The 24,278-nt window shown below is 43.9% G+C and overlaps 1 protein-coding gene across 9 annotated transcripts in view; it reads right to left on the minus strand.

Annotated features, from left to right (window-relative positions):
* The window catches only part of AGAP1 (ArfGAP with GTPase domain, ankyrin repeat and PH domain 1), a 390,099-nt gene extending 380,257 nt beyond the window's left edge, over positions 1–9,842 (minus strand). For 7 of the 9 annotated variants that reach the window (XM_054069546.1, XM_054069540.1, XM_054069538.1 and 4 more), the window contains exon 1: positions 9,592–9,842. In XM_054069546.1, coding sequence (XP_053925521.1) covers positions 9,592–9,754 — 163 coding nt within the window. In that variant the 5' untranslated portion in view covers positions 9,755–9,842. Of the gene's footprint in view, positions 1–2,506; positions 2,592–7,472; positions 8,235–9,591 lie in introns of those variants that run through there. The other 2 variants (XM_054069542.1, XM_054069541.1) reach the window with 2 other exon arrangements.
* Positions 9,843–24,278: the final 14,436 nt, after the last annotated feature.

Here is a 24,278-nt window from a genome sequence, read left to right on the forward strand (position 1 = left end):
CCCTGTCGCAACTTAAGCCCATTCACTCTCATCCTATCACTTGTTACTTGAAGAAACCGCACCTGCCTCACTACAACCTCCTTTCACGGAACTGTAAGGAGCAATAAGGTCACCTCTCAGCCTCCTCTTCTCCAGGTTTAACAGCCCCAGTTCCCTCAGAACTTCTGCTAAGATTTGTTTTCCAGACCCTTCACCAGCCTTGTCCTCCTCCTCTGGATGAGCTCCATCAACTCAGCATCTTTCTTGTACTGAGGGGCTCAAAACTGAACGTAGGGTTCAATATCAACCACTTAAACCACCAAAAGTAGAAACGTGAGCGCTACTAGTAGAGCACGAAGTACCACACACCGAACACAGAAGTGAAATGCCCAATAACTACTTAACGTAAGTTAGCTCTGTGGGTTTTTTTTTTACTCCTTTCTCTATGCTTTCATCTCCTGGGGAGCCCAGAACTGGACCGAGTACCCCAAAAGCAGCCTCATCAATGCTGAGTAGGTATTTACATTTAAAAACAACTCACACATTAGAACACCTCCCAAAGCCATAGCTACAGAGAGCCAGGCGCTCAGACCAAGCTGCTCTCCTGCCCGTGAACAGGCACAACTCATCACATCACTGTTCTCAGCCTCAGGGGTTGGTCTGAGCCTCCCCCTTCAAGCCAGTGCCCCACTATTTGGGATCCTTGCCCTTTCCCCTCTGTTCTCCCGGCTCACACCCGGGCAGCAGCCCTTGCAGCACCCACTCACCCTCACTGTGGGGCTCTATCCATACATCCCTTTCCATGGAGAGGCAACATCCATCAAACCTTATTTAAGACCCAACGATACAGTATTCCCAGAAGTCTTTAAATCAAAAATTAGCAGTGTTTCACAACTTGTCCACATATGGCACTGCCTTTGCTGAATTATCTCATGGTACAAGGACAAGCGACAACACAAAGGAGACGTTCAGCCACAGCAATCTCCGGATAGCTGACATGAAGCACAAACGGCGCTTGAAGGCAGCCAAGGACAACAACTAATATCACAGAAGGCAAATCTCTTACTCTCCCGCAGGCCGGGATTACAAAAAACATTTAATACAACACTTTCTCAGACTAGGGAAGCTTTATGCACTGCAGATCACTCGGTGATCATTGTAGGTGTTTTCCACAAATGATGTAAAGCACAAAGGTCAGAAAGAATGCCCGTAACAAAAACTAACGATTGCAGAAACAGCTGTTTGAAATCCACTGCTAGCAGAAGGTCACACAGCTGAGATGCAACCAAGTTCTCCATTTCAGCTACTCATCTTCTTGGAGCTTACGTTACCTTTTCTTCAAAGATTTGCCAAAAAAATCAACACTGCCATTTACCTTCTGTATTGCTAAGGACAAAACAAATTTCCGGCTGCAATGCAGTAGAGAATGGAGTATTTCTGAGGACAACTTCATCTACCTGACACTATTCCCAACCTCCATCATTACCAAAAAAAAAAAAAAGAAGGGGGAATTAATTTCACTTATAGCTATCAGACTACAGTACTTTTGTAAGTGCATTCCTTAATACTCGCAATTAATGAAACACATCGTAACCCCACATCAATTTTCACCACGTGTTCCCAGATCCAAACTGTTCAGTTCACAGAATCATAGAATGGTTTGGGCTGGAAGGGACCTTAAAGCTCATCCAGCTCCAACACCCCTGCCATGAGCAGGGCCACCTTCAAGACACCTGCTCAGGTGGTAAAGACTAAGGCTATTAATACTTCAAGGACAATATATCTTATCAGAATAGAAACCTTGTGAAGGCATTTAACTTGCACATCTCCGTCACCTTGAAGAAGCTGCAATTGACATTTTGGCCTTCACAAAGTATGATGCAGAACATAAAAACACAGCAACCGATGGGACAAGGTGCATTTCCTTTCCCAAGTGCCTGAGATAAGCCAAAGAGAATCCAACGTCCAGTCGGCTGCATAGCCAAGTGCCCCCTCTTCTTAGGGAGTAAAAGACTTGCTTGCCAATTTAAACAGAAATAAACCCAGCAATCTGTATACACAGCAGCATGAGCTCTTGTTTCAGCCTTACTGCATGCTGCTTTAAGCTAATCCCCCAAAGCAAACGGTGGGAGAAGGCTGGCACACTCCCCGAAAAACCTAAAGCCTCACCACACATTTGTTCCAACAACATCAGTTGACTCACAGCACGTCTCCTTTGCCTTGGGAAAAACAGTTTTTTCTCAAAAGTTCACAGTTTAAGGCTTCTCTCTTGATTTCTAACTTCTATGCACTCACTCCAACTCATCCGATATTTAATCACGCAGCTTTTGCTGAGAACAGCAACAAAGCACATAACTTAATGCCAGAGAACACAGTCACTTTGACCCTGAACAAGTCATTCCGGTAAGTTAAGACACAACTTTCAGACACAACTTTCAAACCCAACTTTTAGTTTACCGTGCAGGCAAAGCTAAGAACAAGCATTTGAATTTCCCCGGTTACTCAAACGCTGAAGGCTATTTATTACCTTCCACGTGAAAAAGAAATGTCTCTCCATTTAGACACCAGCCACTGAAACCACAAGAGGTGTCGTGCATTTCGGCAGCCTGTCCGCACTGAAGGTCTGCACGCAGCAAGGCAGAACTGCAGCAGGGAAACACTGCTTTTGAGCTGGGCTAAGCCCCAGCTCAGCACACACAGTCCCACACGCACCGCCAGCAGAAAAAGGCATTGAGAGGCTTGTCCCAAACCTACTGCGCTGCTCCTGCAGGCAGCGATCGCTGCCCAAGCCAGCGCTCGCTGGGTATGTGCAAGCTCAGAGTTTACCTAGACGTGCTTATCACAGATACAGATCATGTGTTCCGAGTCCCTGCGTCCGACTGAATCACGTGAATGTAATCCCCCAGAACAATAACAGCGGCACATTCCCAGCACGCTCTGCTGTTGCCCTCTCTCCCACAAACCCGAAACGAGAGGGCCATGTTGTGAAACCGTTCCCCAGGCACTGTCTCAAGGAGTTACTCTCAAAGGAAAATTCAGCCCAAGACTCCCTCAGTCTGTCAAACTAAAACATCTTACGTTACTTACTCTGCAGACCTGAAAAGCAAAGCAAAGCTCACTTTACAAGCAGAGATGCAATAACCAGTCTTCAAAACCACTTTTAAATCTTTCACCTTCCAAGAAAGCTGATTTTAGTATTATCCTGGTACGTCTGCAGAACAGTTTTATCACTGCAAGCCATACAGTTTGATCCACAGCCCAAACAGACACAACAACAAAGGCTGGAGCAGGGTGGCTGCTATTAAGGCCCCAAAATGCAGTTGTCTAATGTAATACTTGGTTTGCTCAGCTTTGTTTATTTACATGTAAATAGCTGAACTACACCATAATTCTTTTGCTTAATTTAAAATAACGCAACATAAACCCAAATTCCTCTCCCCGAGAGCCTGACTTAATTATTTACTTGCATGGAGATCACCATATGCTGCATCTCCCAAGCCTGTTCCAACAAACTGGCCAACTCAGAGCAGTGACTGGTACTTGCATCATTTTCAGAGTGACTATCATCGTGCAGCTCGACACAAACCTTTGCCAACTCTTGCAGTACAATCAGCTTTTGCTCCTTGTCACACGCTATCTGTACACTGCAGGAAGGCTCACAGCATTAAGAGCAGGCTAATACACAGCAGCGATTCACCCTCTCCTTATCACTAAGCTGGCAAGTCCCATATTCTCACCTAATAAAGGTACTTCTTCCATAACGGGAAAACCCAAGACTGAGCATGGATCTGCCCGTCATTCTTCTATCATCAAGTAGGAGAAAACAGGTATGTTCAGCAGGAAAAACAGGTGCATTTCCCAACAGAAAGCAAAGCTTCTACAGTACATTCATTTTTCAACTCAGTTCTCTCAGATTCCAATAGCAACAGAAGCATTAAATGAATATTATCACCTCAGTGCCAAAATTGAGGGTAACTTCTACAAGACAGACCCAGGGTAGCACTGCCCCCCAGCAAACTCGATACCAGCATTTAAGGAGTTAGAAAGTCAGAGGGCTGGAAGAACAGAATGGCCACAAGAGCTAACCCACCAAAGGGGAGATCCACAGCAGCTGATGACAGATGCACCTCAGGAGTTTTAACTCCACCCTAAATTACTTTGTCAACAACCAGTACTTTTCGAAGTATTTAAGGAAAAAAAATTAAGCAAAGCTTACATCTCCTAGCATTTTTTTCGCCACCCACCCGCTCCTCCAGTACAGGAGGATCTTTGCACTGCCCTGAACGAGTAGTTTTCGAGAGTATAGATCTCATTTTCTCTAAGACTTACATTATTACACACTTGATAATGATTATTTCAAAACTCAATCTAGCATTAACAACACGCTTTTCAATTTATTTTTTAATAGAACAAATTAGAATAGAAATCACAAACCGCACTTGAACACAGAAATTCCTAACTGAATAATACCTGGCATAGCATCCATAAAAAATAAAGCAATAACTTTCCCTTAGATTGATAAACAAATAAAATCAGAATTCCTGTTCATTTAGAGAGGGGAAGTTCAACAAACCTGCACAGACTACAGGGAACACCTTCCAATTACTCCAAAGGCACACCGAGGCCACTGTCTTAACCCTCATCATTACGGCTCTGTTTTACTAGGAGCGGATTCAAGCTATTCCCTAGTTCAGAAACCCTGCTGGAACCCCTCAGTGAAGCAGGCCCTAGTTTGATGCGCTCGCCACTGCCTAAAAGGACAGCAAACCCCTTCAGACACTCAACACTTGCTGCATTAGCATCTGTTAGTCATGAGCGTATCAGCAGAAGTGCTTTTACAGACTATTAGCCAAGATGACACTGACATTTTTAAATTGCTTTAAAATCCTTTCATGAAGGATTGCAAATTAATTTTTCACCGTCTTTCCTTGGGTTTGCATCATTCCTGAAGTTTTACAGCAACGTGATGCTAGTCTGCATCTGGATGATAGAAACCAGGAGTGATGCATCCAGCCCTTACCAACCCTTCCACATCCACACCCACAACAGATCATCACACACAGAAACCTCACAGTGCTTCAGGCAGTTTAAAGACTGCTGAAGTCAATTCATGTTTTCTTCTCCCTGTTCCTAATCACACGACGATATAAGAACTGCTTCATGCCGATCAAGCACCAATGCATCTACCAGTGGAACTGAGCTTGTGGATACAGAACAGGTGGAGACAGTTTTTACTGCAGATAACACCCTAAGTAAGAGCAGCTGGAATGGTTTGGCTACTTAGCATAAACTTCACACAAAGAAAAGAGAAGGCACCTGTGTGCTTTTAGGCTCCACTTTACAACTCTGAAATGCAAGAACCTAGAAATTAGCCAATTCCTCGCTTTTATCCAGTGAGGAAAAACCAATGAACTAAATCACACAGAACTCTTTTATCCAGTATCACAGCTACTTGGAATGAATAAGGAAACAAATCTCCGTGCAATGAATATCCACATGTGGGTTTAGGACCCAATTTAGCAACGTTTAGCCGTTGTTCCCTTTGGATGGGATACAACTCATGTACTTGAATATTCAGAACTGCTGCAGCTGAAAGGCCAGTTCTAATTCCACATTATTTCAACAATAATTGGTCCAGCGAGCATGTCCAGACACTCCTGAACCTAAGCAGCGGGTTTAGGTTGCCATTAAGCCCGGGTGCTGGCCAGGCAGTCCCACTCCATAATGAAAAACAAGTTCTGAGGACGAGTAACAGCATCTCTGCTTCACTGAGAGAAGCCTCACATTGCTTTAGACTCTGTGTTCTCCTCCAGATCCATCAAACCTCTCCTGGGCAGGAAAGCATTACTGAAGCAGTTCAAGGAATCTACGTTGGTCAGAATTACAGTTCATATCAGCCTAAACCAGTGAGTTGCAATTCTCCTTCTGCTGGAAGAAACTATTTCAGCAAAGTTATTCAGTATTTTCTCACTGCAGCCACAGCACAATTCCTCATTGCCAGTGAAAAGCGAGGCTAAATATCAGCTATTGCGATATTTAGGGAGCACCATTAGTAACACTGGACTTTCTGCAGCTCAGTAAAGACTTCTATGACTGCAGGAGCAACAAAACAAACAATTGCTTCCGAGTCCTTCCTACAGGCACTACTGCGGCGGTTTGAAAGCCAGTATCAATTACAAATGGTTAACTACTAAAGGTTTATCAAATATACAACCTGGTGGAGCTGTAATGTAAAGGAAGGAGTTGTTGTTTTTCCAAATGTAGGCAACTTTTAATGGTCAGGATTAGCTGAAGAGCCCTCAGTACAGCAAAGACATCAAATGCACACTTTTTGAGATAAATCTTTCCCATTAATCAGCTCTACTGATTTCATGACTCAGTGTCCAAATTAAGTTATACAGCAGGTTGTCTATGAAAACTTTACTCATCAGCTCTGCTTCTGAAACACATTTGCAGGCTATATCAGTTTTAAAGTCTTTGTGATTGACAAATGGAACTGAACTACAGGTTAGGTAACACAAACCATTAACACATGAAAAGACTAAGGCAAGTCCCACACTGGGAAGATAATGACATGTAGTGCTTCACCTCCAATGTTGCACATCCTCCCACATCAACACCATCTCAGCCACGTCACTGTAACCTGAGCATCGCACCAAGGTATCTCAAGCATCGCACTCAAGAAACATATTTACGACACAAAAACATGTAATTACCACTTAAATATGTTCTGCTGAAGGCATCGTCTATCCCGCAGAAATGCAAACACCAGTAGCACTGGAAAGGAGCGGTGGTGCCTGTGCCATACCCTTCCCACAATATATATCAATCAGTTCCCATTTCTTCAGCCAAAGAGGAAAGCAAAACGAGAAAATCTTTTCGCAGGAGAAAACAACCCAGACTCCAAGAAGCCAACAACTGCACACCGTCATTGCAATAAAGTCACAAACAGAACAGAGAACACGCACAAAACTACTGCATATTTAGTCCCAGCTAAGCCTCTGCCTCCGACTACGCTATTTAACACGCGACAGGCACTGCCAGCCTCAGAGACTCCCTAAACAAGACACTAAAGGGTTTTTTTTTCTTCCCCCTCCCCCCCGAAAGCGTTAACGGCATTAAACATTATGCCTGCCTATTGAAGCTGCATTGCTTAAGAGCCAGACCAATAATGCAGCCTTTCAAGTAACCGGCTCGATAGCAGCTTTTCCAACAGGACTTTTTTATTACATATAATTTAAGGACAAGATAAGCCAAGAACACAAGATGGCTTTAAGCAGCTCGCTCTCTCAGCTGCCATACATCACACTCTGCCAGCCTGAACCCCTTCCAAAAGAGCGGCAGACTATCTCAACTGCAAAAAGCATACCCCAGCACAAGGCTTAGAAAGTTCATATGCAAAATAACTCAAAAATTGCTTCTTAAAACACACGTTGCTGGTTTTGACTCCAGCACCAGCTAAGAAATATAACTGCAGAGTTCCCAGTACTCACAATTTCTCCTTGTTTTGCACATCCTGAGAAGCTCCAGAGTCTCCGCATGCTCCTCCAAGGAGAGATGCACATCGGTCTGATCTGAGAAGCCTCTTATCGACCATCTTGTCCTCAGACCTGCTCCCACAGCACCCACAGAACAGCCCACCCCTCGGAGAGCCTCTGCTCTGAGGACAGCCTGAGAGAGTTGGGTTGTTCAGCCTGGAGAAGAGAAGGCTCCAGGGAGACCTTAGAGCAGCTTCCCATGCTGAAAGGGGCTCCGGGAAAGCTGGGGAGGGGCTTTTTATAAGAACTCTGAGTGATAAGTGGGAATGGCTTTAAATTGGAAGGGGGAAGATTTAGATTAGACATTAGGAAGAAATTCTTCACAGTGAGGGCAGTGGGCCCTGGTTGCCCAGAGCAGTGGCGGCTACGCCATCCCTGGAGATGTTCCAGGCCAGGTTGGATGGGGCTTGGAGCCCCTGATCCAGTGGGAGGTGTTGGGGTTGGAAATGGATGGGCTTTAGGCTCTCTTCCAACCCACTACACACCTCCATCCAGCGGTGCCTCCCAGCTTCTCACCCCCAAAGCAGCCCCAGACTTCCAATCTCTCGGCCAGGAACCTCATGGAGCACCAGGAAAACCTCCTTTTCCCACAGGCAGGGTGAGCATCACTCACACACAGACACATACACCACTCTCACACACAAACACAAAACACACACTCGCATGCACATTCGCACAAACACACTCACACCCATCACACACACACCAACACACACAGAAAAACACTCAACTGCACACACTCACCCCCCAACCACACTCACCCCCAAACACACACTCAGCCCCAAACCCTCCAAACACACACTCAGCCCCAAACACACACTCAGCTCAACATTCAGCCCCAAACACACTCACATTCACCCCCAAATGCACACTCACCCATTCACCCAAATTCACCCCCAAACACACACTCACCCCACTCACTTACAACACTCTCACCCCCAAACACACACATTCACCCACTCACACACACCCCCAAACACACACTCACCTACACTCATCCCCCACTCACACACACAGTCACCCCAAACACTCACCTACACTCGCCCCCACTCACACACCAGACTCCCAAACACACACACCCTCAAACGCACACTCCCAAACACACACACCCTCAAACACACACTTAACTACACTCAGCCCCACTCACACACCCCAAACACACTCCCCCCGCAAGCACACACTCACCTACACTCACCCCCACTCACACACACCAAACACACACTCACTCTCAAACACACACACCAAACACAGAGACTCACCCCCAAACGCACACTCATGTACACTCACCAAGCACACGCACTCCCCCAAGCACACACACACTCCCCCAAGCACACACACACTCAAGCACACACACACCCCAGCACACACTCACTCACCCCAGCACACACACTCCCCCAAGAGCACACACACTCCCCCAGCGCACACACACCCCCCCAAGCGCACACACACTCCCCCAAACACACACACACTCAAGCACACACTCACCCCAGCACACACTCACCCCAGCACACACTCACTCACCCCAGCACACACACTCCCCCAAGAGCACACACACTCCCCCAAGAGCACACACACTCCCCCAGCGCACACACACCCCCCCAAGCGCACACACACTCACCCCAGCACACACACACTCCCCCAAACACACACACTCCCCCAAACACACACACTCCCCCAAACACACACCCCAGCACACACACACTCACCCCAGCACACACACACTCACCCCAGCACACACACACTCCCCCAAACACTCACTCACCCCAGCACACACACACTCCCCCAGCGCACACACACACCCCCCAAGCGCACACACACCCCCAAACACACACCCCAGCACACACACACTCACCCCAGCACACACTCCCCACAGCACACACACACTCACCCAAACACATCCCCTCACCCAAACACATCCCCTCACCCAAACACATCCACTCACCCAAACACCCAAACACTCCCCCAAACCCCCCCGCTCGGCCGCTCCCCACCCCCCCCCCCCCCGCGAAGCACCCAAAGAGACCCCGTCTCTCCCCCTCTTCCCCCCCCCTTTTCCCCCTCTCCCCCCCCGCACCTTCGATGGCGATGACGTGCTCCCGGATCTGGTTCTGCAGCGCCGGCTCCTCCAGGCGCTCCAGGAGCTCGTAGATGGAGTAGATGTTGGGATGCACGGACTCGAAGCGCTGGATCTCGGCGCGGATGGCTGCCGAGTTGGCCAGCTGCTGCTGGTAGTTCATGGCGGGGGGTGCCTCGCCCCTCGCCCCTCTATCCTCCTCGCCCCCCGCTGTCAGGGCGCCGCGCCGGGGCACCGCGCGCCGCCCGCCCCGCACCCCATCGCCCGCCCCGCCCCGCGCCGCGCAGGGCACGCCCACACCCGTGACGTCACGACGTCGGGGCCGGGCGCGACGCGGGGCATTGTGGGAAATGTAGTCCTGAGGAGGGGTATGCACACAGTCTACCCCTGGGGGCACAGAGCTGAGCTGCGGGAGGGGGCGGTTGAGCTGAGGGAGGGGTTGAGCTGAGGGAGGGGTTGAGCTGAGGGAGAGGCTGAGCTGAAGGAGAGGTTGAGCTGAGGGAGAGGTTGAGCTGAAGGAGAGGCTGAGCTGAGGGAGAGGTTGAGCTGAAGGAGAGGCTGAGCTGAGGGAGAGGCTGAGCTGAGGGAGAGGTTGAGCTGAGGGAGGGGCTGAGCTGAGGGAGAGGTTGAGCTGAAGGAGAGGCTGAGCTGAGGGAGAGGTTGAGCTGAGGGAGAGGCTGAGCTGAGGGAGAGGCTGAGCTGAGGGAGAGGCTGAGCTGAGGGAGAGGTTGAGCTGAGGGAGAGGCTGAGCTGAAGGAGAGGTTGAGCTGAAGGAGAGGTTGAGCTGAGGGAGGGGCTGAGCTGAAGGAGAGGTTGAGCTGAGGGAGAGGCTGAGCTGAGGGAGAGGCTGAGCTGAGGGAGAGGTTGAGCTGAAGGACAGGTTGAGCTGAAGGAGAGGTTGAGCTGAAGGAGAGGCTGAGCTGAGGGAGAGGCTGAGCTGAGGGAGAGGCTGAGCTGAGGGAGAGGTTGAGCTGAGGGAGAGGCTGAGCTGAGGTCTCGGCTGAGCTGAAGGAGAGGTGAGTGCCCGCACAGCAGCTGTGGCTTTCAGCTAAAGGCCAGTCAAATTTCCCCTGAGTCTTTCTGTTTTGTTAGTAGAGGTTCCATCTAAAAGTGGTTTTTTTTGGTTTGCTTTTATCAAAGTGTTATTTCATTTAAATCAGAACTACGTTTACCTAAATAATTTTACCCTTTTCATTGAAGTGAAAGCGAAGCTTAACCTAAGCGACTGTATTTTTTCTGTTTAAGCTAAACTTTTATCTAAGTAATTCTACCTTTTTATAAGGTATATTCTTACCTTTTATATAAAGTTATATTTCATCCAAGTGACTGTATTTGACATTTGAGGTTAAGATTCACCCAATTCTTGTTGTTTTATTTAATATACAGTTAGGTTTTATGTAACTAATTAACCTTTTTGTTTAAGCTAAACTTAAGTTTCAAAAAAGTCATTTTAACTTAAATCAAAAACTACAGTGAAGCTTAATTTAAGCTAAAGTAGAGTTAAGCTTAATTTAAGTGACTGTATTTTATGTTTAAGCTCAAAATTCGCCTAAATCATGTTGTTTTATTTAATCTACAGTTGGGTTTTATCAAAATGATTCTACCTTTTTGTTTAAGCTAAACTAAAGCTTCATAAAAGTCATAGTATTGTTAATTTAAGCTATGGTTGAGTTAAGCTTCATAAAAGTCATAGTATTGTTAATTTAAGCTATAGTTGAGTTAAGCTTCATCTAAGTGACTGTATTTTACATTTAAGCTTAAGATTCACCTAAATCGTATTGTTTTATTTAATCAACAGTTAGGCCTCATCTGTGTAATTATATCTTTTTATTCAAGCTAAACTGAAGTTTCATAAAAGCCATAGTGTTGTTAATTTAAGCTACAATAGAGTTAGGTTTCATCTAAGTGACTGTATTTTACATTTGAGGTTAAGATCCACCTAAATCGTATTGGTTTGTTAAATCTAGAGTTAGTTTTTATCTAACTAATTCTACCTTTTTGTTTCAGCTAAACTAAAGCTTTATAAAAGTCATAGTATTTTTAGTTAAAGCTAAAGTAAAGTTTCATCTAAGTGACTGTATTTTACGTTTAAGCTTGAGATTTGCCTAAATCACATTGTTTTAATTAATCTACAGTTAGGCTTTATCTAACTAATTCCACCTTTTTATTTAAGAGAAACTAAAGGTTCATAAAAGTCATAGTATATTTTGTTTAAGCTAAAATAGAGTTAAGTTTCATCTAAGTGACTATTTTACATTTGAGGTTAAGATTCATCTAAATGATATTGTTTTATTTAATCTACAGTTAGGTTTTATCTAACTAATTCTACCTTTTGATTTAAGCTAAATTAAAGTTTCATAAAAGTCATAGTATTGTTAATTTAAGCTATAGTTAAGTTTTACCTAAGTGACTGTATTTTACATTTGAGGTTTTACCTAAGTGACTGTATTTTACATTTGAGGTTAAGATTCGCCTAAATCATATTGTTTTATTTAATCTACAGTTAGGTTTTATCTAACTAATTCTACCTTTTGATTTAAGCTAAACTAAAGTTTCATAAAAGTCATAGTATTTTTAATTTAAGCTAAAGTAGAGTTAAGCTCCATCTAAGTGACTGTATTTTACATTTAAGCTTCAGATTTGCCTAAATCGTATTGTTTTAATTAATCTACAGTTAGGTTTTATCTAACTAATTCTACCTTTTTGTTTAAACTAAACTAAAATTTCATGAAAGTCATGGTATTTTTCACTTCATCTAAAATAAAGTTTCATCTAAGTGACTGTATTTTACATTTAAGCTTAAGATGCACATAAATTGATTGTTTTATTTAATCTACAGTTAGGTTTTATCTAACTAATTCTACCTTCTTATTTTAGCTAAACTAAAGCTTCATAAAAGTCATAGTATATTTAATTTAAGCTAAAATAGAATTAAGTTTCATCTCAGCGACTGTATTTTACATTTTAGCTAAAGTTTCATCTAAATTGTGTATTTTGTTTGAGCTACAGTTAGGTTTTATCTAAATAATTATATCTTTTTATTTAAGCTAAACTAAAGTTTCTTAAAAGTCATAGAAATATATCATAGCCTAAAGTAGAGTTAAGTTTCATCTACGCAATTGTTGGGCTTTTTTTAAGCTAAAGGAGAGTTTCATCCAAGTCCCTGTATTTTTTGACTTAAGCTGAAGTAGAGGTAAGCCTCACCTAAGCACTTGTGCCTTTTGATTTGACTAAAGTAGAGTCAAATTTCATCCGAGTCACTGCATTTTTTCATTTGTGTTTTCATCTGAGCCACTGCTTTTTTTCCTTAGAACTAGAGACAAGTGTTATCTAAGTAATTAGATTTTTTTGTTTCAACTGAAGTAAAGTTTCATCCAAGTAATTCTAGCTTTTTATTTAAGCTAAACCAAAGTTTCATTTGAGTAACTGTATTTTATACTTAAGGTTAAGTTTCACCTAAATCGTATTGTTTCATTTAAGCTAGAGTTAGGTATTAGCTAAGTAATTATATTTTTTTAGTTAAGCTAGAGTTAAGTTTCATCTGAGTCATTGTATTTTTTGACTTAAGTTGAAGTAGTATTGTTTCATCTAAGTGATTCTATTTTTTATTTCAGCCAAAGTTTGATCTAAGTTATATTTATTTTAACTATAGTTAAGTTTGATCTAAGTTATATTTTTTGTTTTAAGCTAAACTGAAGTTTCAACCATGTAACAGTAGTTTTTATTTAAGCTAAAGTAAAGCTTCATCTTAGTCATACATTTTTTTTTTGTTTAAGCTAAACCAGAATTGAGTTTTACCTAAACAACTGTATCTTTTGATTTGAGCTCAATTAGACTTAAGTTTCATCTAAGGCATTGTATTTTTTATTTAAGCTAGAGTCATTTTATCTAAATAAGTATATATTTTTATTTAAGCTAAACTGAAATTTCATCCAAGTAATTCTATTTTTTTTTTAAGCTAAAGGAGAATTAAGTTTCATCTAAGTCATTGTGCTTTTTATTTAGGCTAAAGTGAAGTTTCATCTAACTAATTGTATTTTTTTTTTAATCTAAAGTGGGGTTAAGCTTCATCTAAGCAATGGTATTTATTATTTGAGCTATAGTAGACTCAAGTTTCAGTAATTCTATTTTTTTATTTTAAACTAAAGTTTCATCTAAGTAATTGTATTTTTTGATTTAAGCGAAAGCAAAGTTAAGTTTCATCTAGGTAACTGTATTTTTTTGATTTGGCTAATGTAAAGTTTCATGTAAGTCATTGGGTTTTTTTTTTTTTATTTAAGCTAAAATAGAGTTTTCATCTGAGTAGTTACATTATTTGAAAGTTAGACAGAATGTCCCTCTGATAGCACTTGGTTTGTTTTTTGTTTTTTTTTTGTTCAAACAGTGTTTTCCGAGACATTTTTCATTCTTTGGAGATGATAGTCTGGTGTGAAGTATGATCTGTGCTGAACTGATGTGCCCTCTTCTGTACTCACCTCTGCTTGCAGTGTTTCCTTCTCTCTAATGCAAGGTGGGACAGAGCTGGAGCCAGCTCCAAATTAGTGAAAGTTTTGACTGTTGTAAAGTTCATAATAACATTAAAATTAGACCTTGGAAAGTAATGGAATATGCATAAGATTTCTGGGAAAATTTATCGATATGCGTTTAAGTGGGGAATCCATTCTGTGACGGGTCCTGTCTTGCTGCATGTGATTGATGGAAATGGCTGCTCCTGTTGCCCAGGCCTGAGAAAGAAGGATTGTTTCCTAAAGCTCCAAAATGAGTCTTGGAGAGTTTATTTGCCGGGTGTGCAGAAGCTCCTTGGGGAGGGTCTGGTGAAGGCAGTCAGGTGGGAGGGGGGGCAGTGCCCACCACTGCACCTCCTTCCCCCACCATTCATTCCCAGCACCACAAAAAATGAGGACCTCAGACAATACAGTGTTTGAGACAGACAAAACAATCAAGTCCATCTTTAAATCTACCTTAGCTTAAATCGAAGGGTCAGCTCAGGGGGGTCATGCATAAAGTGCCCTCTTTGGGCTTGTTCAGCCTGGAGAAGGGAAGGCTCTGGGGAGACCTTAGAGCAGCTTCCAGTACTGAAAGGGGCTACGGCAAAGCTGGGGAGGGGCTCTGGATCAGAGATCCAGGGATAGGATGAGGGGGAAAGGTTTTGAGATGAAAGAGCGAAGATTTAGATGAGATATCAGGAAGAAATGTTTTCCTGTGAGGGTGGGGAGGCCGTGGCCCAGGTTGCCCAGAGCAGTGGTGGCTGCCCCATCCCTGGAGGTGTCCAAGGATGGGTTGGACGGGGCTTGGAGCCCCTGATCCAGTGGAAGGTGTCCCTGCCCATGGCAGGGGGTTGGAACTGGATGGGCTTTGAGGTCCCTTCCAACCCAAACCATTCTATGATACATCACCCTGCACATTAAACTCCTGAAATGTCCTGTGCCACGGCCCTGATGCAGCAGGGCTGGAATCAACTGCCTTCTCACTCAAAAAGCCTGGAATCGCCAGAAAAAAGCCTCATTTACTCAAGATAAATTATGGGATAATGAATTGCTGCTGTCGTTTGTATAAACAAGCGTTATTAACAGCATGGCTTGCAAGCCAGCTGCACACAGAGTTAGGAATTCACCTCGATGGATCCTTATTTAGGATCAAGATTTTATGGATATAAACTCCAGAGCTGTAAAACATTCAGCAACTTTAACACATAAAACAGCATAAGGGCACCTTGGTTTAGAAATAGCCTGAGATTTTTGAAAAAATTAATGCATTTATCAAATTCTTTGATCTATATATAAAAAAATCCAACTGCTTTGTTTTCTTTTGTTTATTTTCTAAGCGCATCTGGAGATGTAAGTGGTGCAGATTCTGTGTTCTCTGGGGTGGAAGTGGCATTTCTGCTGCTGTAACTGAATTCTTAACCTGAACAGCTTAAGAGAAAAAAGCTTGGTAAGCTTGGCAGCAAGAGGGAGAATGGGGTTCCATAAAAAACAGTGCTTAATTGTATCATGAGCAATAGCATTTACTGTCATAGCAAGCATTTGTTCTCTGGCTTATCTACTGCTTCTGCGTTGCAGGTCTTCCTTGTAAACCCATGGTGGCTTGACAGAGCCGAATGAAAGCTGCAGGGAAGAACCTTTATTTAATGGCCATGGTGCTGCTGCTATCAGTCACCTCTAAGTGAATTCTGTCACATAATACATGAGCTATTATGCCTGAGGTAAGCAGTTGCTGCCAATTTATGCTACACACATAGTCTTTGATATTTAAATAGGCCCAGTAATGCTTGGGCATTCGGTTTCTTGATGTGATGGCTCACACCAAAAACTGTAGTGGTGACAGAGGAAGCTGTGACTTGAGATTGAGTTTTCGGATACCCCTAAACTTGTTACTTGAGGAATAGACATCCAGAGAATAACTTTCACACTCACGTGTATATAAAATGAACTGTCTTTATGTCAGCAACAAGAAAAGAGGAGAGGGATGGGACCTCTGGAGCCTGACTTCCCTGTCTAGGTCACTGCCTGTGAGTTCTGCCATAAGTACTTCTGAGGGTGTTATCTGCAGATGGGGACACGGTGAGGACATGGCAGTGGGGAGGGAAATCACACCATGGTAGCTTCTCACCACATCTCTGGGATGTCAGCAGTGTGAGGTGGTCTCAGTGGCGACTCTCCATGTCCCTTGGAACAGCCATGAAAGCGACCCAATTGTTGCAGTTACCAAAGGAAGCTTGTTTTCCCCTGGATAATCACTGCAGATTTTTCTATTTCAATCAGACGGGGGGGCTTTAATTCAGGCTGAGGGATTAAACCTTTCTCAGCACTGGTTGCTGTGTGCAGCAAGAGTTGTCTTCTGCTTATTTGAACATTTGAGAAGGAGAAGGCAAATATGGCCACAGATGCCTGTGTCGTCTTCACTTTTCCTTCTCAGCAGAAGTCCATGTAATTTTTATTAGCTTTCCTGGTTTTATTTTCTAATCCTTGTAGGAAGTTCTTGATAAAAATAGGAAGAATATAGTCCCTGCTTCTGTGAGGGAGCGCCACTCTGGGTGTTGGTGAGGGTAAAAACTTCTGTAATATAAGAGCATTTTTCTTTTCTTTTACCTAAAACTGTTTGAATAAGTTAATGGTATGTAGAAAACTAGCAAATGAAAGCTCTGGTTCTCTCGTTTTCCTCCCTCTATTCTGATCTTGAGGGGAAGCATTACCTCACATTACTTATCTTCCCAGAAAATGCTGAAGTGAGCAGCAGAGCGAAGCGTTAGGCCAGAGCCTTTGCTGTACATGGGGCTGATTGTTTCCGGTGCTGCTGTTTGTTTTGTGTTCTTCCAGCGCTAAAAATCACAGCAGGCTCAAATGAGGAAAACAACTCCTAGAGTAGCCTGAACTGTAAATGAATGCATCTACTACACAGAAATAACTGGAGCGTTAAAACCCTGTGTTGATATGAAGCCTTTCTCTGATCCACAGACCTTCTGTGAAGCTTTTGCTACCCTGACTTTTTACAATATAATAGCTTGCATATAAGCTTTGTAAAATTCAAGTAAATTGTAAGCTACTGTTGCAGCTTACATAGGTTTCTCATGTAAGCAGGCTGTAACAATAAGTAGTATTTTCCTGTGCTTGCGGCTGAGATTAGCATGAAATGCTGCTTCTGATGCACAGAGCGATGCTGAATGCATCTCTTCGCTCTTAAACTCTGTTCTAGTGCCTGGCATCTGAAGTGCTCCATCATCCCTTAATGTGAATTGGCGAAGAGAATGACTTTGGCACCACTGCCATGAGCATTAACAAATCTAGAGGGTTTTTTTTTTTTCAGTCTGGGACATAATTTGGGCATTTCACGGCTTTTCTGAGTCTGTATTTGCCAAGGGTGAGGTGGCAGAGAGGGGAAGCCATATAAGGATTGGCTGAAGCCACTTGGTGTGTTCTGCTTGGAGAAGAAGAGAACGAGGGGATACTTCATCACAGTCTACATCTTCCTCACAAGGGGAGAAGGAGGGGCAGATGCTGAGGTCTCTCTGGTGACCAATGACAGGACCCAAAGGAATGGCAGGAAGATGTGCCAGGGGAGAGTTGGGTTGGGTGTTGGGAGAAGGCTCTTTGCCCAGAAGGTGGTGGTGGAGCCCTGGAACAGCTCCCCGGGAAGCAGGCATGGTACCGAGCCTGACAATATTCCAGAAGTGTTTGGACAATGGCCTCAGGCACATGGTGTCAATGTTGGGGTTGTTCTATGCAAGGACAGGAGTTGGACTCAATGCTATTGTGCCCCTTCCAACTTGGGACATTATATGATTCTATCACTGCTGAAATTGGTGCTTGTCCTCGAGTCTGGGAAGGTCATGAGACTCCAACAGTTTTCACAGGTCTGGAAGGGCTGGAGGGCTTTAAATAAAGCATGTGGAGTGGTCCCAGCCCCAGTGTGCGTTAACCTTCTGGCACTGGTTTTGCTTTCTGAGGGTGAAAGCTTTCCAAGGGTGAAGATTCCCAGTGCACCCCCATGCAGTTGGTTCTGTGCTTAGGTCTCTCACAAAGTTCCATCTGTGCTGGCCTCCTACTCCTCCCACCCATCTGGCAAATCCACTCATTGCCGTGACTACAGAAAGCTGGATTGGATGCTTTCACTCTGATTTCAGTACCTTATTCCTTGAGGTATTCAGCAACCGGAAAGCAGCATTGAATCAACATCTCAAATACATCTCGCTGCTATCAGATGGCTGTGCTTCTGTTTTGTGCTATTCCCAGTCTGTCCACCATGACCTAACTCTGCAGAAAGTGTAGGAAAGAATTTTGAGGCTATGCAATTGATAAACTTGGACTTAAGGCATATGGACAATTACATTGTGCTTTTGGAACTGAGCCGAAATGTCTCAGTAAAAACAAGCAGCAGAGTTTGACCTTAACATAATTATGAATGTAGCAAAGTTCCACAGAGAAGCTGCAGGCAGGGTTCCCAACCCATTACGCTGATGTTTAAGTGTAGATCATGGAAATGGAGAGCTCTTGTGGGCCTTCATTTAAACGTTCCCTGTTCCTGTCCTGTAATGCTTTGTTGTGAGACGGTGGAGCATGCTTTCCCAACTGCTGAAATGGGAGTTGGGGGCGGGGGGAGTTGAAGCATTCTGACTGGGTCTGTGCCAGGATTTAATATAAATACACTCAAGTATCACAGATAGCTGGACACAGAGGGTTATTTGCAGACCTAGCAGAAAGAGGGATAACTGAGGAAACTGAGAACCTAAGGACTGTCTGACCATCCCAGAGAAGTTGTAAGAGAAGTCCAGCTGATAGTTGTAAGCAACATCTTAACTGAGCTTGGGCTGTTCGAGATCTAAACCCTGGCTGTTCATGCAATTGGTGTTGGTATGAGCAGTGTTTTGCTCAATATGCAGGGTGTGTCTGGAAAAACACAAGAGATACAGTGTTAGAGATGCCTCTTTGTGCCTACTAATAATGACGTTGCCATAAAGACTGAAATCAAACCCGTGTGGAAAACAGATACAGGAACATCAAGTTTTCTTAAATTATCTTTGTCATATTTTTCAGTGAAATGTCAGTATAAAAACTGAAATAGGTTAAGCTTCCTCTGTTAACAAACGGGGATGGAATTCTGTTATTTTCCTGGGTAAGGATTGGGGTCAGTCAGTTACTATTACAGAGTGATTAGATTGCTCAAGAGGCTTTAAAACAAATGTAACTAATGAATTAACCTCATTCACAGAGTGTGAAATCTGTTCCAGGAGAAATGCCAACTAGTTCAAACAATACTAATTATGGAGTAGCAACAACAAGCAGTTGTGGAAGCTGTAGCTCATTCCTCAGTGTTCCCGTCAGAACTGGAAAAATGCTGTGCTGTACCAAACCTGCTAGAAAAAAGGTGGGACGGCAAAAGCAGTCTGCTTTGCTGAAGGTGGGGGCATAAATCTAATCCTTTGCAAGGTCATATAATCCTACTTTGAGGATCTTTCACTCAGAAGTGAACTCCATACAGCATTCTGCTGCACAGCAGTGAACTAGTGATAACTCTGTGTGCTCACCACATGGAGAAAGTCTTCCTAGCACTTCTCTTGGCACTATCCCAAGGGACTTGGATTTTCACTAATTCGAGACTTTCTGGAATGTTAGAATGAACCATCACTTGAACTGCTCAGCTTTTCACTCCTTGTTAATCTTAGTCTCTCTGCAAAACCATGTACAGTATTTACAGATGGAGAGAACTATTCTCTCTGTTAAACCATAAAGATTGTTTGATGTGGAGTTGTGCTGTAGCTTTGCTCAGGCTGATGATGGTCTGTGTTCTAGTTCTAAAGCGGGAACTTAAAATATTTGCAGTGAAAATAATTGGCTTCTTCAGATCATAGACTCCTTGGTTGGAAAAGACCTTTGGCATTATTGAATCCAACTGTACCTGCCCACTAGTAAACCAGATCCCTGAGCAGTTCATCTGCCCGTCTTTTAAATACCTCCAGGGATGGTGACTCAACCACCTCCCTGGGCAGCCTCTGCCAGGGCTTGAGAATTTTTTCCTGCTCTCTAATCTGAACTTCCCCTGGTGCAGCTTGAGGCCGTTTCCTCTCATCTCATCACCTGTCACTTGGAAGAAGAGACCAGAACCTACCTTGCTGCAACCTCCTTTCAGGGAGTTGTAGACAATGATAAGGTCTCCCTTCAGCTTTCTTTTCTCCAGGCTAGACGACCCCATTTCCCTCAGTCTCTCCTCACAAGACTTGTTCTCCAGCCTCTTTGTTGGCTTTATTACCCTTCTCTGAAGAAAGAAAGATGGTTTCAAGTCCTAAGTTCTACCCATGCTATCCAAAGCTTAGCCAGCTTCATTTCAGGAAAGACTTGAATCACGTGCATTAAAAAAACTTGTTCAGTTGTAAGTTATTTGGTATTGGTACCTGTGAGTCAGGGCTCAGCCAGCACCCTCAATTTCGTACTAGGGTAAATCCAGTGACGGCTTCGATACATGCCAGTTCTGAGATACTCAGCACCTCATTGAGTTCTTGTCATGGCCAAATGCTATTGCACTGAAAGTCTTTCTAAGCCTGTTGCTTTTGCCACTTCCTTGACAGAGAATCAATATTTGATTCGCTGCATAATTCCATGTTAAGCGTGGATCTCACTTCAGCTGTGCTATGCTGACAAGACTCTAAATGGTAGGGAAAATTGTAGGTTCAGGCGTTACATTTGAACTTTCAGACACGTGCTATTGATTTCATGCAGGGAAACCATAGGAGCAGTCACTCTATAGATTAGTTCAAACCAATCTTTAGAACAATTACCTTAATTTTGAGTAACACTTTACGTGTATGATGCTATAACACCCAGTGAGAAGAAGTGGAGAAGTGGGATGAGAAATTGATAAAGTGAACTCAAAACAGCTGGGTCTGGCAAAGTTTTGACCTAAACCCTGTGCTACAAGGACCTGTAGGTGACAGTTGGGGAAGATCGTGATCCCAGAACTGTCACGTGAAATGCACTGGTTGCTGAGAAACAAAAGTCTGAAGAGCAACACTGATCTTCCTGGTGCAAGAGAGGTAGTGACCTACCCTTGTTCTTCCCTCTTCCCCTTCAGAAAAGGAAGGTAGCAAAGAAGTCTCCGCAGACTTTGTGCCACCACGAATGTTCCCTTTGGTCTGAAGGCAAGACAGAAATCGGAACCCTGAGTTACTTGCTGGTGAAGATCCCACGTGAGTTATTTTAAGAGCATGACGTTGTGCAAGTGGCCAACCCAGCACCCCCTAATGTGGATCCACTGTGACAGATTGCACGGTTTAAGTAGCAACTCAAAATACACAGCTGCAGGGCACAGCTATGTATCTCAGCATCTGTCTGGTAAGAAAGCAAAATATTTTCTTTGGTGTTCTGGGGACAAAAGTGAGCCATTACTAACCAATGAAGGGGTGCAAAAGGGTGTGAAAACAAACCTGAGGATGATGGTAGTCAGGGCTGGGCATGGTACTTCCCTACTTTGCGGATGAGACATCTTGGTATCTTTGCCCTTGACACATGTGTCATGACAGGGAAAGTGCTGCCTACGCATACCAACACTGGAAAAACAGCCAGCAGTAGCCTGTAGCTTGAGAAGGGAGTGCCAGGCGCTCAGCTGTAGCTGTGCAACAGATTGCCTGGCCAAGGAGAAAAATACTGCCAGGCAGCACCGAATGCTGTGGGAAGTCATGGTGGGTGTGTAGAATTGCATGCTGTATTGCTTGGGTCTCAGGATGTTTGTGGACTCCCAGCAGGAACAAGTATCTGGATTTCAGCTCTGCTGCTCATTGTAAACAGGTCTGGTCAAGTACCAAAGATAGTAGTTCTGCTATTGGTGTTTATTTGGCTACGTGTTTGACATCAGTGTAACCTGAAACTCACTTTCTTTGGAACTTGTCCTTCAAAATCGAAATGCTGGATCTTCACCTGGTGTAGTAACTCCAGCCGTTCAGTGTTCCCATGTGGGAAATCCCCTTAGTGGGATGACTTGCATGTCCTTATCCCCTGTGGACAGTATTCCCAAACACTGCACTGAGTCAGAAAGCGTTTCCAGAGGGCCATTGACTGTCATTGAGAGCACAGTCACTGCAGAAACTGGTGAGGTTTTGTAGAATCATAGAATTGTTTGGTTGGAAAAGGCCTTTGAGATCATTGAGTGCAACTGTACTTGTCCACTACTAAACCGTCTCTGAGCATCTCGTCTACCTGTCTTTTAAACACCTCCAGGGATGGTGACTCAACCATTTCCTGTGCATCTGTCCTTGTTCTTTGAGCTGCTTGACAGCTCTTCCCCAATCACAACTCATGTTTGCAGCTCGAGGAGCGTGGTGGCAGAGGCAGGGCTCTCATAGACTGCTTGCACAGCAGGGAGGTCTGTGGAAAGATCCCAGGAAGAATTCCCTGGAAAGGGTCTGGTACTCAGTGCTTGTATGCATCACCTTGAATGCTCCCTTTCTGTGGCTGTGTCTTCCTCATAAAGATGTAAGAAAATCCCTTGGGCTATTTGTCTGCAGACAAGAAAGGGCTCCTGGCACACTTCCACTGTCACATTTTGCTTATGGCTTGACCAGGTTTGTCTGACCTAGTTCTGTTTCTGCTCATAAACTGGGCTTAATGGTGAAGCCCTGGAAGTGTTCCCAGCTGCTAAAGCTGGGCTATTCCCTCTGCAGTAATTAATTGCAGTTCAAAAGCCCTTCACCAGCTATGTATCATAACATTAACATAAAAAAACATGCTCTCTGTGATTCTAAGCTTTGAACAAGCTTCTTACGGTGGCGAGACTTATATTCAGTGTCACAAGGATACCATGGGACCCCACTCATCAGTTGTTTGCTGCTAAATACATACTGAACTGGAAAATCTCTTTCCAGTCTACCCATTATAGAACTGTTATCAGGGAATAAAATGAAGCTTTGGCTTGTTTGTGCTAAGCTGGGTGTGATTTTTTTCATTCCAGTGTAACTTTCCATCATTTGTGAAATGAATTTGAGAACAAGTATGATAAACTGAAACTTGATACCCAATAACAATTGGAATGTCATGAGGCTTCTGGAAAGCACTTAGTGATTATTACAGACAGAGAGAACTCTTAGCACTAACTGCCTGCCAAAAAGGCAACTTCTGGTTAAAGGAAGAGTACCCAAATCATACTCTTTAGATCTAAATAAGGTAAAGGATGTGGTAAAGAAATGTCCTATCTTCTGTGCAGGGTTATTTTCATACAGAAATATTTTGTCTTGTCCAAACCTCAGGTCACCTTCCCTCAGCTTGTACATAAATTTACCGGGTCAGTGAGTTAAAATGACACAAGGGACCTCAGGTCCTCAGCTTTCAAAGCTTCCCTAGCTCTTGCAGTTTAAAGTAGAATTTTCCTTGTTGTGCTTGCTGTTAGGAATATGCAGACTGCAACTCAAAATGTTGTGTCTGATCCACCTAATAGTTGAACTCTGTCTCAATGTGCCATTTAGTATGTACGTCTTTGACAGAGGGAGCAGCAGATGCCCGTAAAACCTATTGATTCTACTGTTTTGTAAGGAGCCAGAGGCTTGAATTCCCCTGGAACAAATATTCCCTGTCTAAATTAGCTACTGACTGTGTGAATTGTAGAGGAACCTCCTTCTGGCATTGCAGTTTCTCTGATGGTTCCTTTGAGAGTTCCTGGACCTAAACTGTGTCAGCTGCGCTTGCTTCCATCCAACTGAGAAGCATGGAGGTAAAACCACGAGCTGTTATAGAGATCAGACTGGGAGCTGCTGGGTACCTGCCCTGATGAGGAAGGGTTTCTGACGTGGTGCAGTTTGGGGAGAGGAGGTTGCTTCTAGTCAAGGTGCACATCCTGAGGTGTATGATACAGCCTGGAGAACAGGAGGCTGAAGGGAGACCTCGTTGCTCACTACGACTGCCTGAAAGGAGGTTGTAGCAAGGTGGGTGTTGGTCTCTTCTCCCTAGTAACAAGTGATTGGATGAAAGGAAATGGCCTCGAGTTGAACACGGGTGGGGTTTTGGGAAAAAATTCTTTACCACAAGAGTGATGAAGCATTGGAATGGGCTGCCCAGGGAAGTGGTGGAGTCACCATACCTGGAAGTGTTCAAAAGAGGTGTAGACGTGGCACTTTGGGACGTGGTTTAGTAGGCATGGTGGTGTGGAGCTGATGGTTGTACTTAGAGATCAAAGATCACTTGATCGTGATCTTAGAGGTCTTTTCC

This window comes from Cuculus canorus, chromosome 6, assembly GCF_017976375.1.
Source record: "Cuculus canorus isolate bCucCan1 chromosome 6, bCucCan1.pri, whole genome shotgun sequence".
Classification (NCBI taxonomy): Eukaryota; Metazoa; Chordata; class Aves; order Cuculiformes; family Cuculidae; genus Cuculus; species Cuculus canorus.